At 48.2% G+C, this 16,632-nt stretch overlaps 1 protein-coding gene across 2 annotated transcripts in view; it reads right to left on the minus strand.

The window, feature by feature from the left end:
* The window catches only part of PPARGC1A (PPARG coactivator 1 alpha), a 369,128-nt gene extending 365,030 nt beyond the window's left edge, over positions 1-4,098 (minus strand). For both annotated transcript variants that reach the window (XM_087737435.1, XM_087737436.1), the window contains exon 1: positions 3,531-4,098. In XM_087737435.1, coding sequence (XP_087593561.1) covers positions 3,531-3,617 — 87 coding nt within the window. In that variant the 5' untranslated portion in view covers positions 3,618-4,098. The remainder of the gene's footprint in view (positions 1-3,530) is intronic.
* Between the last annotated feature and the right edge of the window lie 12,534 nt (positions 4,099-16,632).

Below are 16,632 nucleotides of genomic sequence, written 5' to 3' on the forward strand. Positions count from 1 at the left end.
CTGCTGCATATTCCTTCGCCTCAGGTTTACACACATTGGCAAGACAACACAGGTAAGTTTATGTAACCACAATTCATAGTTCTCAGGATTTAAGCCTACAAGTTTGTCTAGTCTAGAATTTAGCATAATGGCTGAGTCCCTGTACTAAAATAACTGTAAAAGACGACAGCAAACTTGAGGAGAACAGTCAATCTTTTTGGAGTTCTCCTTAGTAATGCAAAGTCTTATTTATAACCGCTGTAGAGCCTTATTTTGTGGAAGACTGTCTCAGAAATGGATTCAAAACAGACTTCATAAAGTTTCTAGACATAATTTTTCCGATACAAGCTTTTCTGTGATGCTCTTCGGAATTTAATATGCAATGGAAAAGTTCCTTCCAAGAATATTACCAACAAATCACGAATATAATCTTGCGCTTAAAACTGAACTGCAATAATGCATCAAAAATATAAAAGTTGAAACGCATCTCTCAACCTTCCTGAATTACAAAGCAAGTGTCCTATCTCTGCTTTCGAAACAGTCAGATAGCATATAATGCTTCTGGAAGAAATCACTGTTCTCTCTAACCTGACCGGTTCCATTATTAAGTCTTAGTTTGATTACTTACACTCATTAAAGTCTTGAGATGCCAGGAAAAGATTCTTTTAGTAAGCTATGGCTGAACCGCTATTGATATTATACAAGGGATCCTTTTACCTCGTACTAGATGTTAAGAGTGCATCATATTGATCTAGGAATAAAAAAAACTATTCTCCCAGTAGTCAACACATCTTCTCATCTCAGCACTTTGTTTTAAAGTTTTTCTGTTTGCTGTTTTGTTTTAAACGGAGTATACAAAACAAATTCTATTTCAGCTACGTTGCTATATTTAGCAAGAAGAAATGGTTTGCAAGCTTTTTTTTTTTTTTTTGGATGCAATTCAGGTAAAAACAAACAAACACGAAGATGGCTGACTGTCAAATTTAAGCGAACTCTGCCTTTTTAAGTGTTAAAACTTGTAAGAAAAATCTATCTGCAGCAAAATCCCATATTCATTTTGATTTCATATTCAGACTAACATCTCCTGCTAATCCTCAGCTGGTGAATTTGACTGATGTAAATGCTAACGTAATACGCAAAGGATGAAAATAGAAAGGAGCCTTGAGCACCAGAAAGAACATGTATCTTAAAAATTCTTCTCATCTTCACCCTGGAAAGTCTTGCAAGCTCATCTGTTCCCGTTGTAATGCTATATAATGATTACACCTTCTCCTTCTAAACTCCTTTCCTAATCATGCATATTTAATTCAACTTTGTACATATATCGTACAGTTTATATAGCCCTTCTATAAATAGACCTTCTGTATCCCGAATTCTCTCCCCCGTTTTCCCTTAGATACAGTCCAACATTGGTATTTAGAACAGATCAACTCTGGATTTGCCAGTAATTCTTCCTGCTTCCATTGTGATACGGGCTTGCTCTCCTGAAAAGAAACGTAAGGGAACCTATCATTTCACAATGCCATTCTTTCACGGAACTGCTTCGCTACAGAATGAAACTAACTTTAGATAAAGGAACTGGTTTAAACCTGATTTTATTGTCTGCGTTCCTAACCATTTTCCTCCTCTGAGGGTTTCAAAGGAGTCTTCCAGTGACCGCCTGCCTTTTATACCAGGCATAAGCCCTTCTTAAACCTCAGGGACCCGCGTGGACTCGTGTTTAGCAGGGTAACAACCCACGGTCTCGGCGCACACAAGCACGCCGGTGCGTGCGCTGCTGTGTGCAGAGGAACACAGGCCGGCCCGGGCTCAGCCGCGCCGGCCGCCCCAAGCCACCGCTCGCGGTCGGCGCCCAGCCAGCTGACGCCGCAGCCGCCGCCGGGCAGCCGGGCACGCCGTGCCGCTGGCGGCCGGGGCCGCGGTTCGGGCAGCCCCGCTCCCGGCCCCGAGCCCTCCGGCGGCGCCCGCCCGGCCCGGTCAGCCGCGCCGGCCCTGACGGACCCGCCGCCCTCCCGCCCCGCCAGGCGACACCTGACGACTGCGTCGGGCCAGAGGGGCTCCGGCGCCCTCGGGAGACCGCAGTTCGGCGGTGGCTCTGGGGCTGACGCCTGCCTGCCGGTGTCTGCTCCCACACGAACCCCTCTCCTCAGCGCGGCCGAGCCTGCCTCGTTCCCCGCTAGCAAGGCTCTCCCCCGAGCGGGGCGGCAAACTCGGCAGGCGGCTGTGCCCAGCACCAGGTGCCGCCCCAGATGGGCCCGGCGCGGGCACCCGGGACACCGGAGACCGGTGTTCATTCGCTTGCTTCCAGGGACGGCACGGTTGCCAGGGCCCCACCGCTACGGCCCGGCCCCCGGACTCCGCCGGCCGCCCGCGCCTGGGCTCGGCCGCTGCCGGAGGAGGAGCCCCGCTCCCCGCCGGTCGGTGTTAGTAACTCCCGGCGGCAGGCAGGAGCCCGCGGCTCCTCGATCCCTCGCTCCGAGGTGTAACCCTAAACTGGCAACGCCGAGTTTGGGGATTTCGGTCGCCTGGAAACCGGGGCTGCGGCCGCGCGTTTTTCCATGAGCTCAGCGGGCTCTGCGCCCCGCGGGGAGGCAGCGGGGGGACCCCCGGAGCCCCTCGCCGCCGCGGGGGCCGCGGGCCGCTCTCCCACCGCCGCCTCCACGGCCCGCGGTGCCTCCCGCCGCCCCGCGGTGCCTCCCGCCCGCTGCCCAACTTTTCCCGTCACGCCAGCGCCCGCAACCCCCTTCCGCACGCAGGCACGCGCTCAGACGCCCCGGTGTAGTTTATAAACGACAGTTGCCTGTAGACTTTCACCAAACAAGCAGCGGGGGCAGCAGACTACAACAGTTATTTAATTAAAGACGCTTTGGAGGCTCCCAGAATAGCGCTCTACCTCTGAGGCGCGATGTCTGGTTTCTCCCCGCTCTCCCTCGCCAGCCGCCCCCCGCGGCCCGAGCCACCGCGCGGGCGGCACAGACCGAGGCGGCCGAGGAGCCGGCGGTGCCCGGCCGGGCGCTCGGCACTGCACGGCCATCAAAGTTAAGTACGGGGGGGGGGTGGAGGGCGAAGCAGAAGGGACGGGTAAAGCCGAACTACCTCCGCCTCGGCAGGATCCCAGATTACGAGGCTGAACGCACACGCAGCCATTTCTGAGGGAGAGGGGAAGGGGTGTGCGGGGGTCCCCTCGCACCGAGCCTGCCGGCTCCCCCCCCGCCCCGGCAGACTCGCCCGGCTGCCCTCGGCGGGGGCCCTCCGTGCGCGGAGGGCGGCGGCGGGGGAGGCTCGGGGCGCCCCGCTCGAGTTGCCTCCCTGTGCCCCGAGTTGCTCCCCGGCTCCGCGCCTCAGCCCTCCTCCCGCTCCTCTCCCTCACGGGGGGCGCGGGGGGCTGAGCGGCAGACGGCTCCTTTCCCTCCCGCCCTGGTTGGTCTTCGGCTGGTTCCCCCACCCGCGCTGAACGGGAACACTTCCAGCCCCCTCCTGCACCCACAGGCACCACCTTCGCCTCCCCGAGGAGCCCGCCGAGCGCGCCTGCAGCACCGGCCGCCCCTTACCTGGTTGTAGGAGGTCTCCCAGGAGGAGGTGTAGTTGTAAAAGAAGGAGGAGAAGCATGCGTCTTCTGACAGCCCGCAGCCAGCCATCCTCCGGGCGCAAAACCTCTTCGGGAAGGCACGCAGCAGCCTTCGCAAACTCTTGCCTCTTGCGCGATCGCTGCTGCCGCCGCTGGCGCTGCCACCGCGGCGCGTGCCGACAGCTTCGCCCCGGCGGCGGCTTGCGCGGTCCGCGCGAGCGGGAGCGAGGCGGCCGGATGGAGCAGCGGGGAGCGCAGCGCGTGGCGGGCGTGTGCGTGTGTGTGCGCGCGAGTGTCTGCGTGTGCCTCTGTTTGTGGCGGCACTGAGGAGCCGGGGCCGGCGTCACGTGCGCGCGCTCACCCCGCCGCCGCCGGCGGGGACGGGCTGCGCTACAGACCCCGGCACTGAATCACCAGCGCCGGGCGGCCTCTCCATCCCCACCCACCCCCGTCCCTGCTCGGCGGCGCAGCCTGCGCCAGGAAACGAGGGGGCGCCGGCAGGACCCGCGCCCGCACCGCGGCGGGGAAGGAGCGGGCAAGTGGCGACGCGCGTCCTCACCCGCCGCGCCGGGGCAGCGCCGCCGCGGGCGGGCCCGCCCTCCCGGCCGCGGCCCGGCCTCCCGCGCCCCGCCCCGCCCCGCGCCGCGCCGGGCAGCGCCCAGCCGCGCCGCGCCGCGCCTGAAAAGTTGGCGCTCGCTTCCCGGCGTGCGGCCCGCGGGCGGCGAGGGGTGCGCGGGCTCCGGCCCGGCCCCGGGCGGCAGGGGGTGCGCGGGCTCCGGCCTGGCCCCGGCGCCGCAGCCCGGCCCGGCCGCCCCGCGGCGGGCGCCTGAGGGGGAGGGGGCGGGGCGCTGCCTCCGGCCCGCCCGCCCGCGGGAAACTTCTCCTTAGAGTCGTCAGCGGGTCCCCGTCTGTCAGGTGCAATTCCCCCCGCGCTTTCTTTCCTCTGGGGGGGGGCATTTTCCTCAGCGCCCCGTTTTCAAGGAGCGGGAGAAAAGCGGCATAATTTTTTTTTTTTTTCTTTTAAGCGTGTGCGTGGTCACAGAAGTGGCACCGGCAACGTGAGGTCCCTCCCGCCCGCGCCCGTGCATCCAGCCCTGGTGACAACGGCGCCCTGCGAAGGCGCCCCAGGTCAGCAGGGAGACCCCGGCCGTCAGGAGAAGTAAAACCGACGGCCCGTAAGCCGTCGTCAGGTCGTTCATCGGACACAGTGAAGTCACACTCAATATAATGATTTAAAAGGGTTGGCCAAACAATTAGCAGAAATGGATTAGCATTGACCGTATTCCTTGAGTATTCCTTATCCTGATTGCATCCCCAGCACTTCAAGCGCGGTCCTCTGACAAGGGGAACGTTTTCCTCATCAGCTGACGTTGATATCGTAAAACTCAGATAATTATAAATGGAAAGCAAATAATGTAGGTGGTAATTTATTTCAGAATAATTGTTCTATTTCATATAAGAATATATTATATGTTTTTAATTTTAAAAATATTTTTGCTTCCAAGTCGTAACTGGGAGGGCCAGTGGTTTGTTGAGCAGCACCCTGCACACTCATAGCAGCCCATAGCCATCAATGGAGCAGACTAGAGATGGTTTTCTGATCAAAAAAGCCCACTGAAGCTCCTCACTCCCCCTCACCTGATATTTTAAGGAATAAACCACCTTTTACTCTTACCCATAGAATCCTTTAACCATTCTGTTCGTTGAGGAAATATTATTTTCTTCAGTCTCCAAACGTGACATGAACATGGAATACCACAAAGCATACCCGAGTGTAGCAGAAGTGTGCTTTTTGAGTGAAGCAGCTTTTTGATGTGAGTTGGCTTTGTCTGAAGGAAGGCTACCCAAGAATACCTGAATTCATCATCCAGCGGAACCTTTGTGACAGGCAACTCTGACCTCACATGAGGTCAAAGAACCTTTCGTCCTGCCCTAAACCAGGTAGAAATACAGCAGGAAGGTTCCCAGCAACAGAATATGGAAGCTGCATCAGAAACGAGGTGTTTCCACGATGATTTGTTTCTCAAATCGCTTCAGTATTTTCCTTCAGAGACTTCAGCCTGTCAAGGCTGCTCATCAGTGGCCAACAAACCTTCAGGCAGTTTAAGAATTTATTTCAGCCTTTCAGACAGCAACAATTAAGAAGTAAAATTCCTTTCTACTTCACCATCCTTCTTGAATTGTTTTCTTCCCTCTGAGGAGTCAGTGTTTAAAGCATCTTGCTTCTAAAATATTAAGGAACTTGACATTGCACGTTTCATCTTCATATGAAGTCGTAGTGCATTCACCCTGAATCTGTGCTCCCCCATAGCCTGACCTCTGAGCTATTTATGCTGTTCAGGTAAAGTCTGCACTAAAATTTTATGGTTTGATCCAAAGTTCCTACATTTTGAACTGAAAATCCTACAGTTTAGACTTCTCCTTTCTCTTCTTTTTCTTTTTGTTTTTCTTTTTTGTTCTTCTTTTCCTTTTTCTTTTTCCTAATACCTGCTGTATTTATACACTTCAGTAGGTGGCATTTAACCTACTTCCTCTCCTCTAGCAACGGACATACTATCTGCCCCTCCGATGCAATGTTCTTTAAAAGTCTCAAAACAGATTATGGGTTCTTAGATGTTTGGGGGTTTTCTTATCTTTTTCCTTCAAACATTGTTCCTCATCCTGCTGTTAACCATTTGCTCTAGCTCAAAATCTCTTCATTTGCAGTTCAGAGAGCTGCCCCTGGGGGAGCATCCGTGGTAGGAGGTTAAGCTTAATTGCGCAGTGATCAGTTACTAATGGAGATCCAGCTGTAGTCTTTTCTTATAGCTGCAAACTACTCAGGACCTGTTCAAGGCCTCTGCAGAGCACACTTCTGCTGGCAGCAAAACGAGATCTGAAAACTTACTTATAGCATTATATATTGCTCTTCCAGACCATTTGTAGATGTTTTCAGTCAACCAGCCATTACTGAAATGGCTAGTAATCTATCCGTCTAGCGCATGATTTAGCACGCTAACATCATTGTTACTGTGATGTTGGTGATGAAGCAAAAAACTTTGTATGTTACTTCTATTTCTAGAAGTGTGTAACCAAACATAATAAAATCCACAAATAACTGTTGTCTAATATCCCAGTGTGCTAACAGCTCCACAGAATAGAGGCAAAGGTGTATTCACTCCTGTGGGTAGGAAGGAGTAAAGTGAAGATAAGATAAAATAAAATAAACTCTTGTAAGGAACTTGGAACAAATGGATTGATGATGGGTGGAGGAAATGTTTGAATAACAAAAGTAACCTCAGGATAACCATTAATACTCCATCTGTGCTGAAAGAAAGAGGCCTGGTGCAGGTGGAACAGAGAAAATTACTCAAATCTCTTCAGAGACGCACACAGCATAATACTGTGCAGTTAGTTAGGATGGGCCAGAGTGCTAGGTAAAGGCCAGCAAAGCAGCCAGAAAGGCATCTTGTTAAGTACAGTCTAGAATTTAATTTGTTTTGCTCTTTGCTTCTGTGTTCTCAGCTTAAAGACTTTCAAAGTCTATTAAATAAACTAGAAACTCTTTTCTTTGCGGGGGGTGGGGAGGTATGATTTCTTTTCTCCCTGCAAAGCCTGTCTGGTATGGGAATAAGGTGAATCAGGGTGAAGCTTTCAAACTGAGGCTGGTCCTGTCGTCTCACAGACATCCTCAATCCTCTGAGGCTGGTGCACAGAGGCAAGAGTAAGGCCAGGGACTGCTGTTTATCTGGTATCACCAAGTGGCAAGTTTGGGGAGAGACCTCTCAAAGAGTAGACATACCCCACTGCGGCAGGCAAAAGCCAGAGCATCGTGAACGCATCTTTCTTTTCTTTACGTGGAGTGAGGTCTTGAGAAATTCCCTGAAAAGCAAGGCTTCTAGAGGTGTTTGGTTTGAGAAGCATATGGAGAGTTTGAGATAGAAAAGACATTCATCTTCAACTTATATGTTCCATGTAAGCAAACGGATTTGTATCAGAACAGTCCCAAGGGGATCAGGATTCAACTGGGCTGTATCCTCCAAGTTGAGATTCTACAACACAAAGTGATACTCTGCGGCTGTACATTTTGTTTAGGTGGTTTAGTGTCCCTCCAATGTAACTTTTTTTATTCCCGACTTTACTAGACTTCATTAGTTGAAAATCCCTTCTCACAGGGCAAAAGCCTGTAATATCAGATATTGTAAAATAAAGTTAGAAGCTGTCCCTGTATCTTATTTGCAGGTTAAAAAAAAAAAAAAAAAAAAAAAGAATATTTCTACTTAGCCTGTTCATAAGTGCATAAAAGCCTTTTAAAGTCAATTAAGACAGTCCATAAAAATTGAAGAGGAAAGGCTTTAAAAGTCCACTGATAGGTTTTCTATTAGGCTAATACTTTAAAGCTTCCTTAGCACCTTCCATCAAATGATTTCATTTTGCTTTATGAACACCTCTGGAGCTGGGTATTACATGCTTTTAATATTTGAGGAGATCAACAGTTTAAGTACCAGACCCTTGGAAAAGTCAAGCAACATTGTTAGACAATGTTTATAAAAGCAATTAGCCCCAGAGGAGCAAAAACCTGCTTAGAGCAGAAATAAGTGGAGATTCCAGAGTGTTTAGGTTTCTATTTAACTTTCAAGATAACTCGTGTCTATAATACAAAAATGTAGGATTAGGCGTAACTGAGAATGAAACCGGCAGTGGATGAGAACACAGCAACCACAGTCACCTTTAAAACATCATTTCAGTGTTCTGCTTTTTTTCATCAGTTTCTCACTCTATTCTAGCTGAAATCCGGATGGCTTTTTTCACCTTCACGTAGCTAGATAGCCCAGTTCCAAGCGACCTGAGAGACTTGGAGTTCCCAGAACAGCTTCTGCACATTGGATTCATCAGCCTCAACCACAAAAGCTACGTGTGCATGTTTTTCAAGTATTAGCATAACAGATCAAGATTAATCAAAACACAGCTTTTCTAAAGTACCCCGGCATAACACTCCCAAACTTCAATTGCATGCCGCCATTCAAAAAATACAAGGTTCTGCTGAAAGAAAACTGCATTCAGAAAACTGAACGATCAAAATACAGAAAATGGATACTTTCCATCCACTGAATGGTGGTGGCATAGGGATTTGTCAGAGCCAGCTTTTCTAACGTTCTGTTATCTCCGATACACTTCTTATGACTGTATGTATCACCGGAATATCTGAATGCTGAGTACTATGGGAATACTTTCAAGCAGCGCACTAAACGAGGTGACTAACACCTGCTCGTTCTTCCTCTCATCAAAAAGGCAGCAGGATTGTGTTGGAGTCTTTGCTGTATATGGTGACAGAAGAAATGGTCCTTGCAATTAAAGCAGAAGGTAGTGAGATTCTAGATGATGATTAGTTACTGTTGAAATTTGTTATACCATCTTGTTCTTATGGTTACTGCACGCTTACTGCACAGGCAAGCTTCACCCTTGTTTCAGGAAGTTCAGTTACACCAAAGAAGTAACTGGCACTGACTTTGGCACTCGTGGTCTTCATCCCAGAGCTGAGTCCAGGCTGCTAAGAGTCTTGAAGAAAAAAAGCAAGACCTGGAACGTAACTCATTTTTGTAAGTTTGCTAGATGTTGAAGATTGCATACGCTGTTGTGCTTCATCCAAAAGATAAAAAGATAATTGAAGCTGGATGACTGACTGCTAAGATAGGATGGCAGCTCCAAGAGGACAGCAGAAAATTATTTTTTTGTAAATGCTGCTATGTGAGACCATCAGAAATGAATAAAAACTTTCTCTAAAGCCATCTAAAGGCAAAGCCCAATTGCAAATATACAACTTCAGAGAAAATGGTACATTTTTGAAAATGTTTTGATCTCACCATCAGGCTATTATTTGCCTTGCTCGAGTTCAGATTCGGTTGCTTGCTCTTCATCCATGAGCTAATCCCATCTAAGCATTGGGTCATCTTGATAATTGAAGTTACGTGAAACAGGCAACTGAATGAAGTAAAGCTGATTATTCAAAAAAGAAAGAAAAAAAAAGTGCCAGGAGTTTAAAAGCTAGATTACATGAATTTTTGCTCATCTCAAAATGCAGGAAATTCTTTTCCTTGAAATCTGCAAGATCAAGTGTGCCACTGATTAAAACTTTGTCTACTGAAGTGGAAGAGCAGAACACTGATGAGTTTGATTGTCCTGCAAGCAAGATATTTTCAATGAGACTGTTAACAAAATGAAGCCACTGTGATAATTTAATTCCTAGTTCAGGCCTTCCAGCAGCTTTTCAACATGAGTAATCTCCATCAGTTCAATACCCCTAGAATTATAAATAACAACCAGTGAATATGTGCCATTCAAATGTAGGCAGGCATGAACTTATGAGGTAGTTCATAACTTTTATAGTCTCACCACCAATTGACAATGTAAATAAATTACTAAAGCCCTATCGGATTATAATTTCCCAAAAATAACATTTCTGTGATTATGTTTCTGCGATTTCTGTGATTATAGTTATGAAGTAACTATATGAAGTAACTAATCAAAGGGGAGGGAAAATCCTAGAATAACCCAAATTCACAGGAATCAAGATGGTTGGCCTGTCATGGGTCTCTGCCTCTAGTGCAAGTATCTTCACATCTGATAAAAACCCCGCAGCTATTCTGCCTGCTTCGGGGTACGTTCAGGTCATTAGCAAAATACTGAGTGATACAAACAGAGTAGGCTCACCGCTGTGTTATCAATCATGGTAAAGATGTCGTCTAAGAATGAATGTACTCAAAGGTATGACGAGATCTCTTGTCATCGCTCAGATAATGAAAAAGAGGAGAGGATTCGCCATTCAGCACATTATTCAAAGCTTATTGATAAAGCAGTAGCACCTCATCATCACAAAGTATATTACAGACATTCAAAAAAGATTTGGCTACGCCTTTGGCACTATGCGCTGTATCGTGTGGGGAGGAAGGTGGAGCAGGGAGGAAGAAAGACTCCCAGTCGCACACTGTAGAACTCGGGGAAATTGCATTTAACTGTCTTTTGCACAATCCCAAGAAAAGCTTTGATCGATACGGAATTCCATTTTTACACAAGAAATACCACAAAGAGGCAGCAAACCCTCAGAAATAATTGATAGATATTTCAAAGGGATTTGACAGATCATTAACTTTGGATTTCTTCGGTGACATCATTCTATTTGATCCAATTAATATAAACAAACCTCACTAGGAGAAAACCTACTCTGAGCTAGGCAGGCGTTTGTACCAGACACGGTACTGCAGCTTGTAAGCACATGTCCTTTCTGTTACATACTGCCCGAAATCAAGGGAAAGAGTAATTGTTTTTCTTAAAGCAGGTTAAAGTGAATGCAAGGAAAGGCAATCAGAATGTCTCTGCAAATTTTTACTTTTTTAACGTTGAAGTTTTGGAAGTAGTAAGAACAAAGATTTGCTGCTGACTTTGTTGCTAATTTAGGAAGTTCTGTTCTGAGTCTAGACAGCCCAGCATTGATAAAGTTGTTTTTATAATCAGATTAGTTTGATCAAGAGACTGCTAAAAAAAGCCAATTAATTTTTGAACCCTCACTGTACCTAATGGGAGATCTAAACATTAGTCTCATATCATGCCAGTAGACTACAAACAGTTGGATTCTTAAGCTTTACTTGCAAAAATAACGGTCATTGCAGGCAATTATTGTGTGAAGAACAAGTATGGTTATGAAGGAGATCAGGAAGTAGGCCATCACCGTTTCAGGTAATAGAATATTTTCCTATTCGCTTTTCCTTCCATAATTCTCCTCCAGAAACAAACAGGATTTCTCTAGGCTGCAGAAAATTCATAACGCTACCACCGCATTACCGTTTAACCTTGGATTTGGCAATGCTCGAGAATGCAGAGAACAGGCGTTTGAATAGTGTTTGGCTTACGCGGCAGCGCGTCCAACAAGGCGCTTCAGAGCAAAAACGTGTAAAGCGCAGCCCCGATCTGACATCCAAAATGAAATAAGTATTCTCATGTTCTTGTTCCCATTCCTGTATGGATTTTCTTGAACACCGGCTTGCTTATAGGGAGAAGCTGTTCATTGTCCGTGCATTTACTGAAAACAAAATGACTGTTTTCAACAAACAGGGTACGTCTTATTTTGAACATTAAGACTGGGATTTTTAAATTCTTGCCAATTCTTATCTTTGATTTCTGCTCTTAATCAAATTACTTTTTTAAAAGTATGTAAAAGTAGCAGTAATTTAAGTTTACTTCCATTATAGCGCGTAACCCAGTAAACTCAACTGGAACGAAGCTGTCGTATCCTCTTGGACAGCTAGCTGCTCATAGAAACATCTCGCAAGTCGCACTGCTTTTCACCTTCCACCGCTGCGCAAATGGAAAGCCTTTCAGGAAAAGTTCACAGTGGATTAAATTTTTTAAAAGAACGATACTATCCCTGTCACAGTAAAAGGCTTATCAGTTACTCGTTATTCAACGTGCAAAATGAGACAACCTCAAATGTGCCATTCTAAGGTCTGAAAGGTCGAGTTTAGCTTGTAACTCTTTAAAATCGCACATGAATTTTGATAATAAACACTAGCGTCTTCGTAAGCGGAAAAGGTGGATATTTTTGAGGATAAAACTGGTCACTAATATAAGCAGAAGCGAGTTTACTACATGGCTGAATATTTAAATACAGAAAGCAGCCAGGAAGCAGGTCCACCAGCAGCCCTCCGCTCTGTGGAGCCCGGTAAGTGCTCGATGCTTTCCATGTTTATTGTTTATGCTGCTGGAAGCAACGAGGCTGGGAACATTAATGTGATACGCTTGCAAAATAAACGCTGAATTCAAATGGAAGGCAGGAGCCTACTTTAGCTCAAAGAATAAGACCAACCCAAAATAATAAATGTTTAGAGCCACAGGAAATATTTATTATCAACATTAATTTGTGCTATGTTTTATTTTTCTATACAACATAACTACTGCATAGCTTTCATAGTTGGAGAAAGCTTAAAGAATCACTCAAAGCCAAGATGTACACAAATGGAAGTTACTCTATCACCTGTCCAACATACATTCAGCGTTCCTGAGAAACTCCCATATCTGGGATGAAACTGCAAAATCAGACCACCTCCCAGCAGCAGCAGCAGCCGCCGCCTGTTACCGCTGCTCCAGGAACGTTAGTTTACGGGTGTTACCGTATTGAGTGTAATCCCTCGATACTGGAAGCTGGGATCTCCTTGACACCAACCACTTATCTCGAACGCATCAGCGCAAATGAGAGGCAGCCCAAGCGTCGCATTTGCGAAAGGAAAAGTGAAAAGAGGGGCAAACGCGCTCGTAACGGTTTCATCCTGCTTTTAAAGCTCACAAGCATCAGGCGTTTGCATGGCTGGGGACCAATGCCCAGTCTGGTGTCGGAGCAGGTCTAGGAAGCACACCACCACCGACAGCCACCGGTGCAAGGTCTGTTAGGAGCAAAATGAGCAAGGCTGAGCAAGTAGATAATTTTTCCCGCTCTGCTTCACACAGATCTTATGTCCCGTACATAGTCTTGAAGTCAAATAATTTTAAAAGGTCAGAGTACCAATACAAGATTATACTTCTAATAGTAAAAGATGTTTATTATTAAAACCTTCAGCTGTTCTAAAAGCGAGATAAACGGCTATTACTCACAAATTACAGTAAGTGCATAAATGCATGTACTTTAGAATACAACTCTGCTCCCTAGCATCATGGTGCGGTATGGCTTTTTATTGCTAACTTGTCAGAACATGAAGAGAACAATAGCAATCCGATCACAAATTAGTAACTGTAGGTTGACTGGATGGAACAAAAACGATTTGCCCTTTGACTTTTGTTAAGGTATCTTTTAAAATGACATATTGAAAGCTAATTTTAGCATTTTTTTCTTTATGCTGCATTTCTTAGGGCAAATAATTGGCAGTTTCCAATACGCACTGTGTGGCAGCACAGGTTGAAAATTACAGGTCACAAACGAACGGTGTTTTACAAGCCCTGATCCAAAACGGGAGGTGGTGATCAGCCACGGCAGTGTTGCTCCGTCAGGCAAAGCCGAGCGTGCTGCTACAGGACAGACGGACACGAGCTGGCCTGTACCACCAGCCCTTCAGCTTCAGGGAATGAATACAGGTACGACGCGTGAATACACTCCTGAAACCCCAAAAGGAACTTCAGCGCCTGGCTTTTGCCCTGGTGTGCATACAGATCTCCCAAAAGCAAAAGTTCAGGGGTTTTTATGACGTGAAGATGCAACGAAGCATGGAGTCGCCATTTATTCTTTTCTCTGGCAAAAATTCTAAATGCTAGAAAATCCCTACGAACCTAAGCACAGTTAACTGGTCACCTCTTTATGTCTCCATAACGTTAACAGCTACGTACCTAAACACAGCTTTACGTACTCGGTCGTCAGGAACTACCCCTGTATCTAACAAACCTAAGCATAGTTACGACCTCGCATCACTATTAGCCCTTTACTGCTTTGAGGTATTGTACAGAAGCACAATTAAGATGGAAGACTCTCCTCTTTTCAAAAAATATACTCCTTTCACTTATATACTATTTTCCTATCATCTAATCCATTCTATATTTTCGAAAGTCCCGCACTATAAATAGTTTAGTTTATACCAACCACCGATCTTCGAAACCCACCAGAATTCCTCTGGTAAAAAAACCACCGTAAGTAAACAAAGCATTGCTTTTCCTTTTAGATTGTTCCGAAGCAGGTAACCAGCTAATCCTACGGGAGCAATTCCTCTGTACTCCCAAAGAAACAGGCTCCAGCCCAGCCAGCCGCCTGACCGCTCGGGAGCGACATTGGCCGGGCAGGGAAGGCAGCGGAAGAGCCAACAGCCGAAGCTGGTCGGGGCAGCCGGCATACTTCCGTCGGGATCCCTCTCTCCACAGGCCAGCAGAAACCGCCACCGGCTCGTGCAGTCAGCTGTGGCGTTTCACAGAACGAAATGCACGGGAAGCCGCACTTCTATTTGACCTGAGCAAACTGCTGTGTATTTTGCAGTTTCCAAGTTTTCCCCATTTACTGCAGCCAGCAGTACAAGCAGCCCAGGCCCTGCTGATGAGCAGGACTGCGGGTGTTTTTAACTGTTCTAGGAGGGAGGCAGCGACCTTCCTACGCTCAGAGATAAAGCCGCCTCATTCCCAGCCTCCTTCTCGGTCCCCTTCTCTGGGCAACCTTTTTTGACAGTTTTTCCACCAGAAAAATGGGAATGAGTTTTTATCTTTCAACACCTAATCACAAAAAACCAGGGCCAGTCTCAAGACCAAGTTACTCTGCGTGCATCTGTCGCATCCCCGAGATAACTGTAGCTACAAGGTTCCTGATACAGTTTTCCCTTAGGGCCTAGAAAACGTCTTTCTCCAAGAAGCCACGCTGTCCCTTTCATTAGTCCTTTGGAGAGGGCCAGTCACTTCTTCGATAACTTGCTCCCTTCCCACTGCTACATGGCTCTGAAGTGACATCTTAAAAAGTGAAATTTGCAGTAACTCTAAGGTGCCCGCAGTGGCTGACGCGAGCCTGCACGCTGCTGCCCCGAACCCCGGAACACTCTGCGCTGTTGGGCGTCGGTACCTGCGGGGGAACAGCCACGGCGCCACGCCCGCGCAGACACGGCGCTTCCCCACCCCGCGGGGCCCTTCCCCACGACCTGACCGTCGGCCAAGGAACGGCTCTGCCTTCAGCACACGCAGGCCGGCGTGAGAAAAGGCTTTAGGGCTAGACGAAAGCCTTGCGCGTGCTTTGCTCATCCGTTCTTCGGCAAGAGAAGCGTTTTCCAGGGAATCACGATGACATACACACGTCACGCAAGTATCGAACCCACCAGGGTCCCAAGGTGCTTCAGCACCTCCTCGAAGCGCCAGCCCCCAGATCCCCGGGGGATCCCAGCTGCTCCCCGCAGCCCCCGCTCCCGCTGCCAGGAGGGGAGAGGGTGCTGGGCCGCTCCGGCCCCGGCGAGAGCCAGGACACCCGACAGCCTTCCAATTAAGCCAGCCGCGCCGCCACACCCCAGTGCCTTTAGGAGGGTTGCACAGGTGTCACCGACTTAATTGGGAGATGGCGGGGCTGCCCAGCTGTCAGGACGTTAATTTGGGCTGTACTGTTTGCATTCCGGGTAGCGGACAGAGGAGAGTGAAAGATCCCAGGCTGGCTGTCAAGGCCCAAGCTGAGTTCTGGGTATGACAATTAAAAAAAAAAAAAAAAAGCAAGCCAGGCCAAAGTCTCCCCCGTGTCAAGTTCCACTCAGAGGCACGGCCATCTGCTCCCCCGTTCGCAACTACTGAAGCCACCGCAGTTGATGCCAGCTGGTTCTGGGGTCCTCAAGGGGTTTCATGCTGGGAACTGGCTGTGTCCATGAGCCTTGCCGTACCCCGGACAAGTCACACAGAAGGGGGCTCTACACCCGTTAGCTGGGGGCTGCGCACAAATGCTGCCAGGCTCCTCACCCGGGGAGCAGCCATTTCCCAGCGTTGCCCAGAGCAGCTCCCCCGCCCCCCGGGGCCGGTAAGCGAGGCATCACGAAACCCCGCAGGCTGAACTTAGCTATCCTACAGCAGGAGTCGGACAAACGCTTGTACGTTTAGGGATACCAGTTTGAAGTCAAACTGTTTTAAATTCAGGATCTCCATGTTTTAAATAAACACTCTTATAACTGCAGTCAGAAAACGTAACTCAGTTCACCATTTTATGAAGACTCAACCTCCCTCCTTCCTCCTGAAAATGTCACAGGGCAGGGAAGTCCAGAGCCACCCCCACTGCCTGAAGCCGGGGAGATCCCCACTCCCCGATCGAACCGGGGGCAGCCTCACAAGTCCCACTGGGTATTAGGAATGCGCTCCGATTTTCAACTTCAGACACAGTCTTTCACAATACTGTTTGCATTGCTAACAACAACAGCAGCAGCATTCAGAACTTTCCACTCCCCCTCATCTAAACGGCATTTTAGGAAAAAAGTTGGAATTAGAAGAGAATCCTCAAGTTATGTAATTCCAAGTAATTAGCCAACCGCTATGATGTAAATAGGATACCCCAAACACCAGTATGTCACCGAGGGCAGTTGCCAGCTCTCCAAACATCACCTATCTGTGGTTCAGCCTCACGGCGC

The sequence above is a fragment of the Nipponia nippon genome, unplaced genomic scaffold (genome assembly GCF_047370975.1).
Source record: "Nipponia nippon isolate SJK-2023a ecotype South Korea unplaced genomic scaffold, ASM4737097v1 scaffold_6, whole genome shotgun sequence".
Classification (NCBI taxonomy): Eukaryota; Metazoa; Chordata; class Aves; order Pelecaniformes; family Threskiornithidae; genus Nipponia; species Nipponia nippon.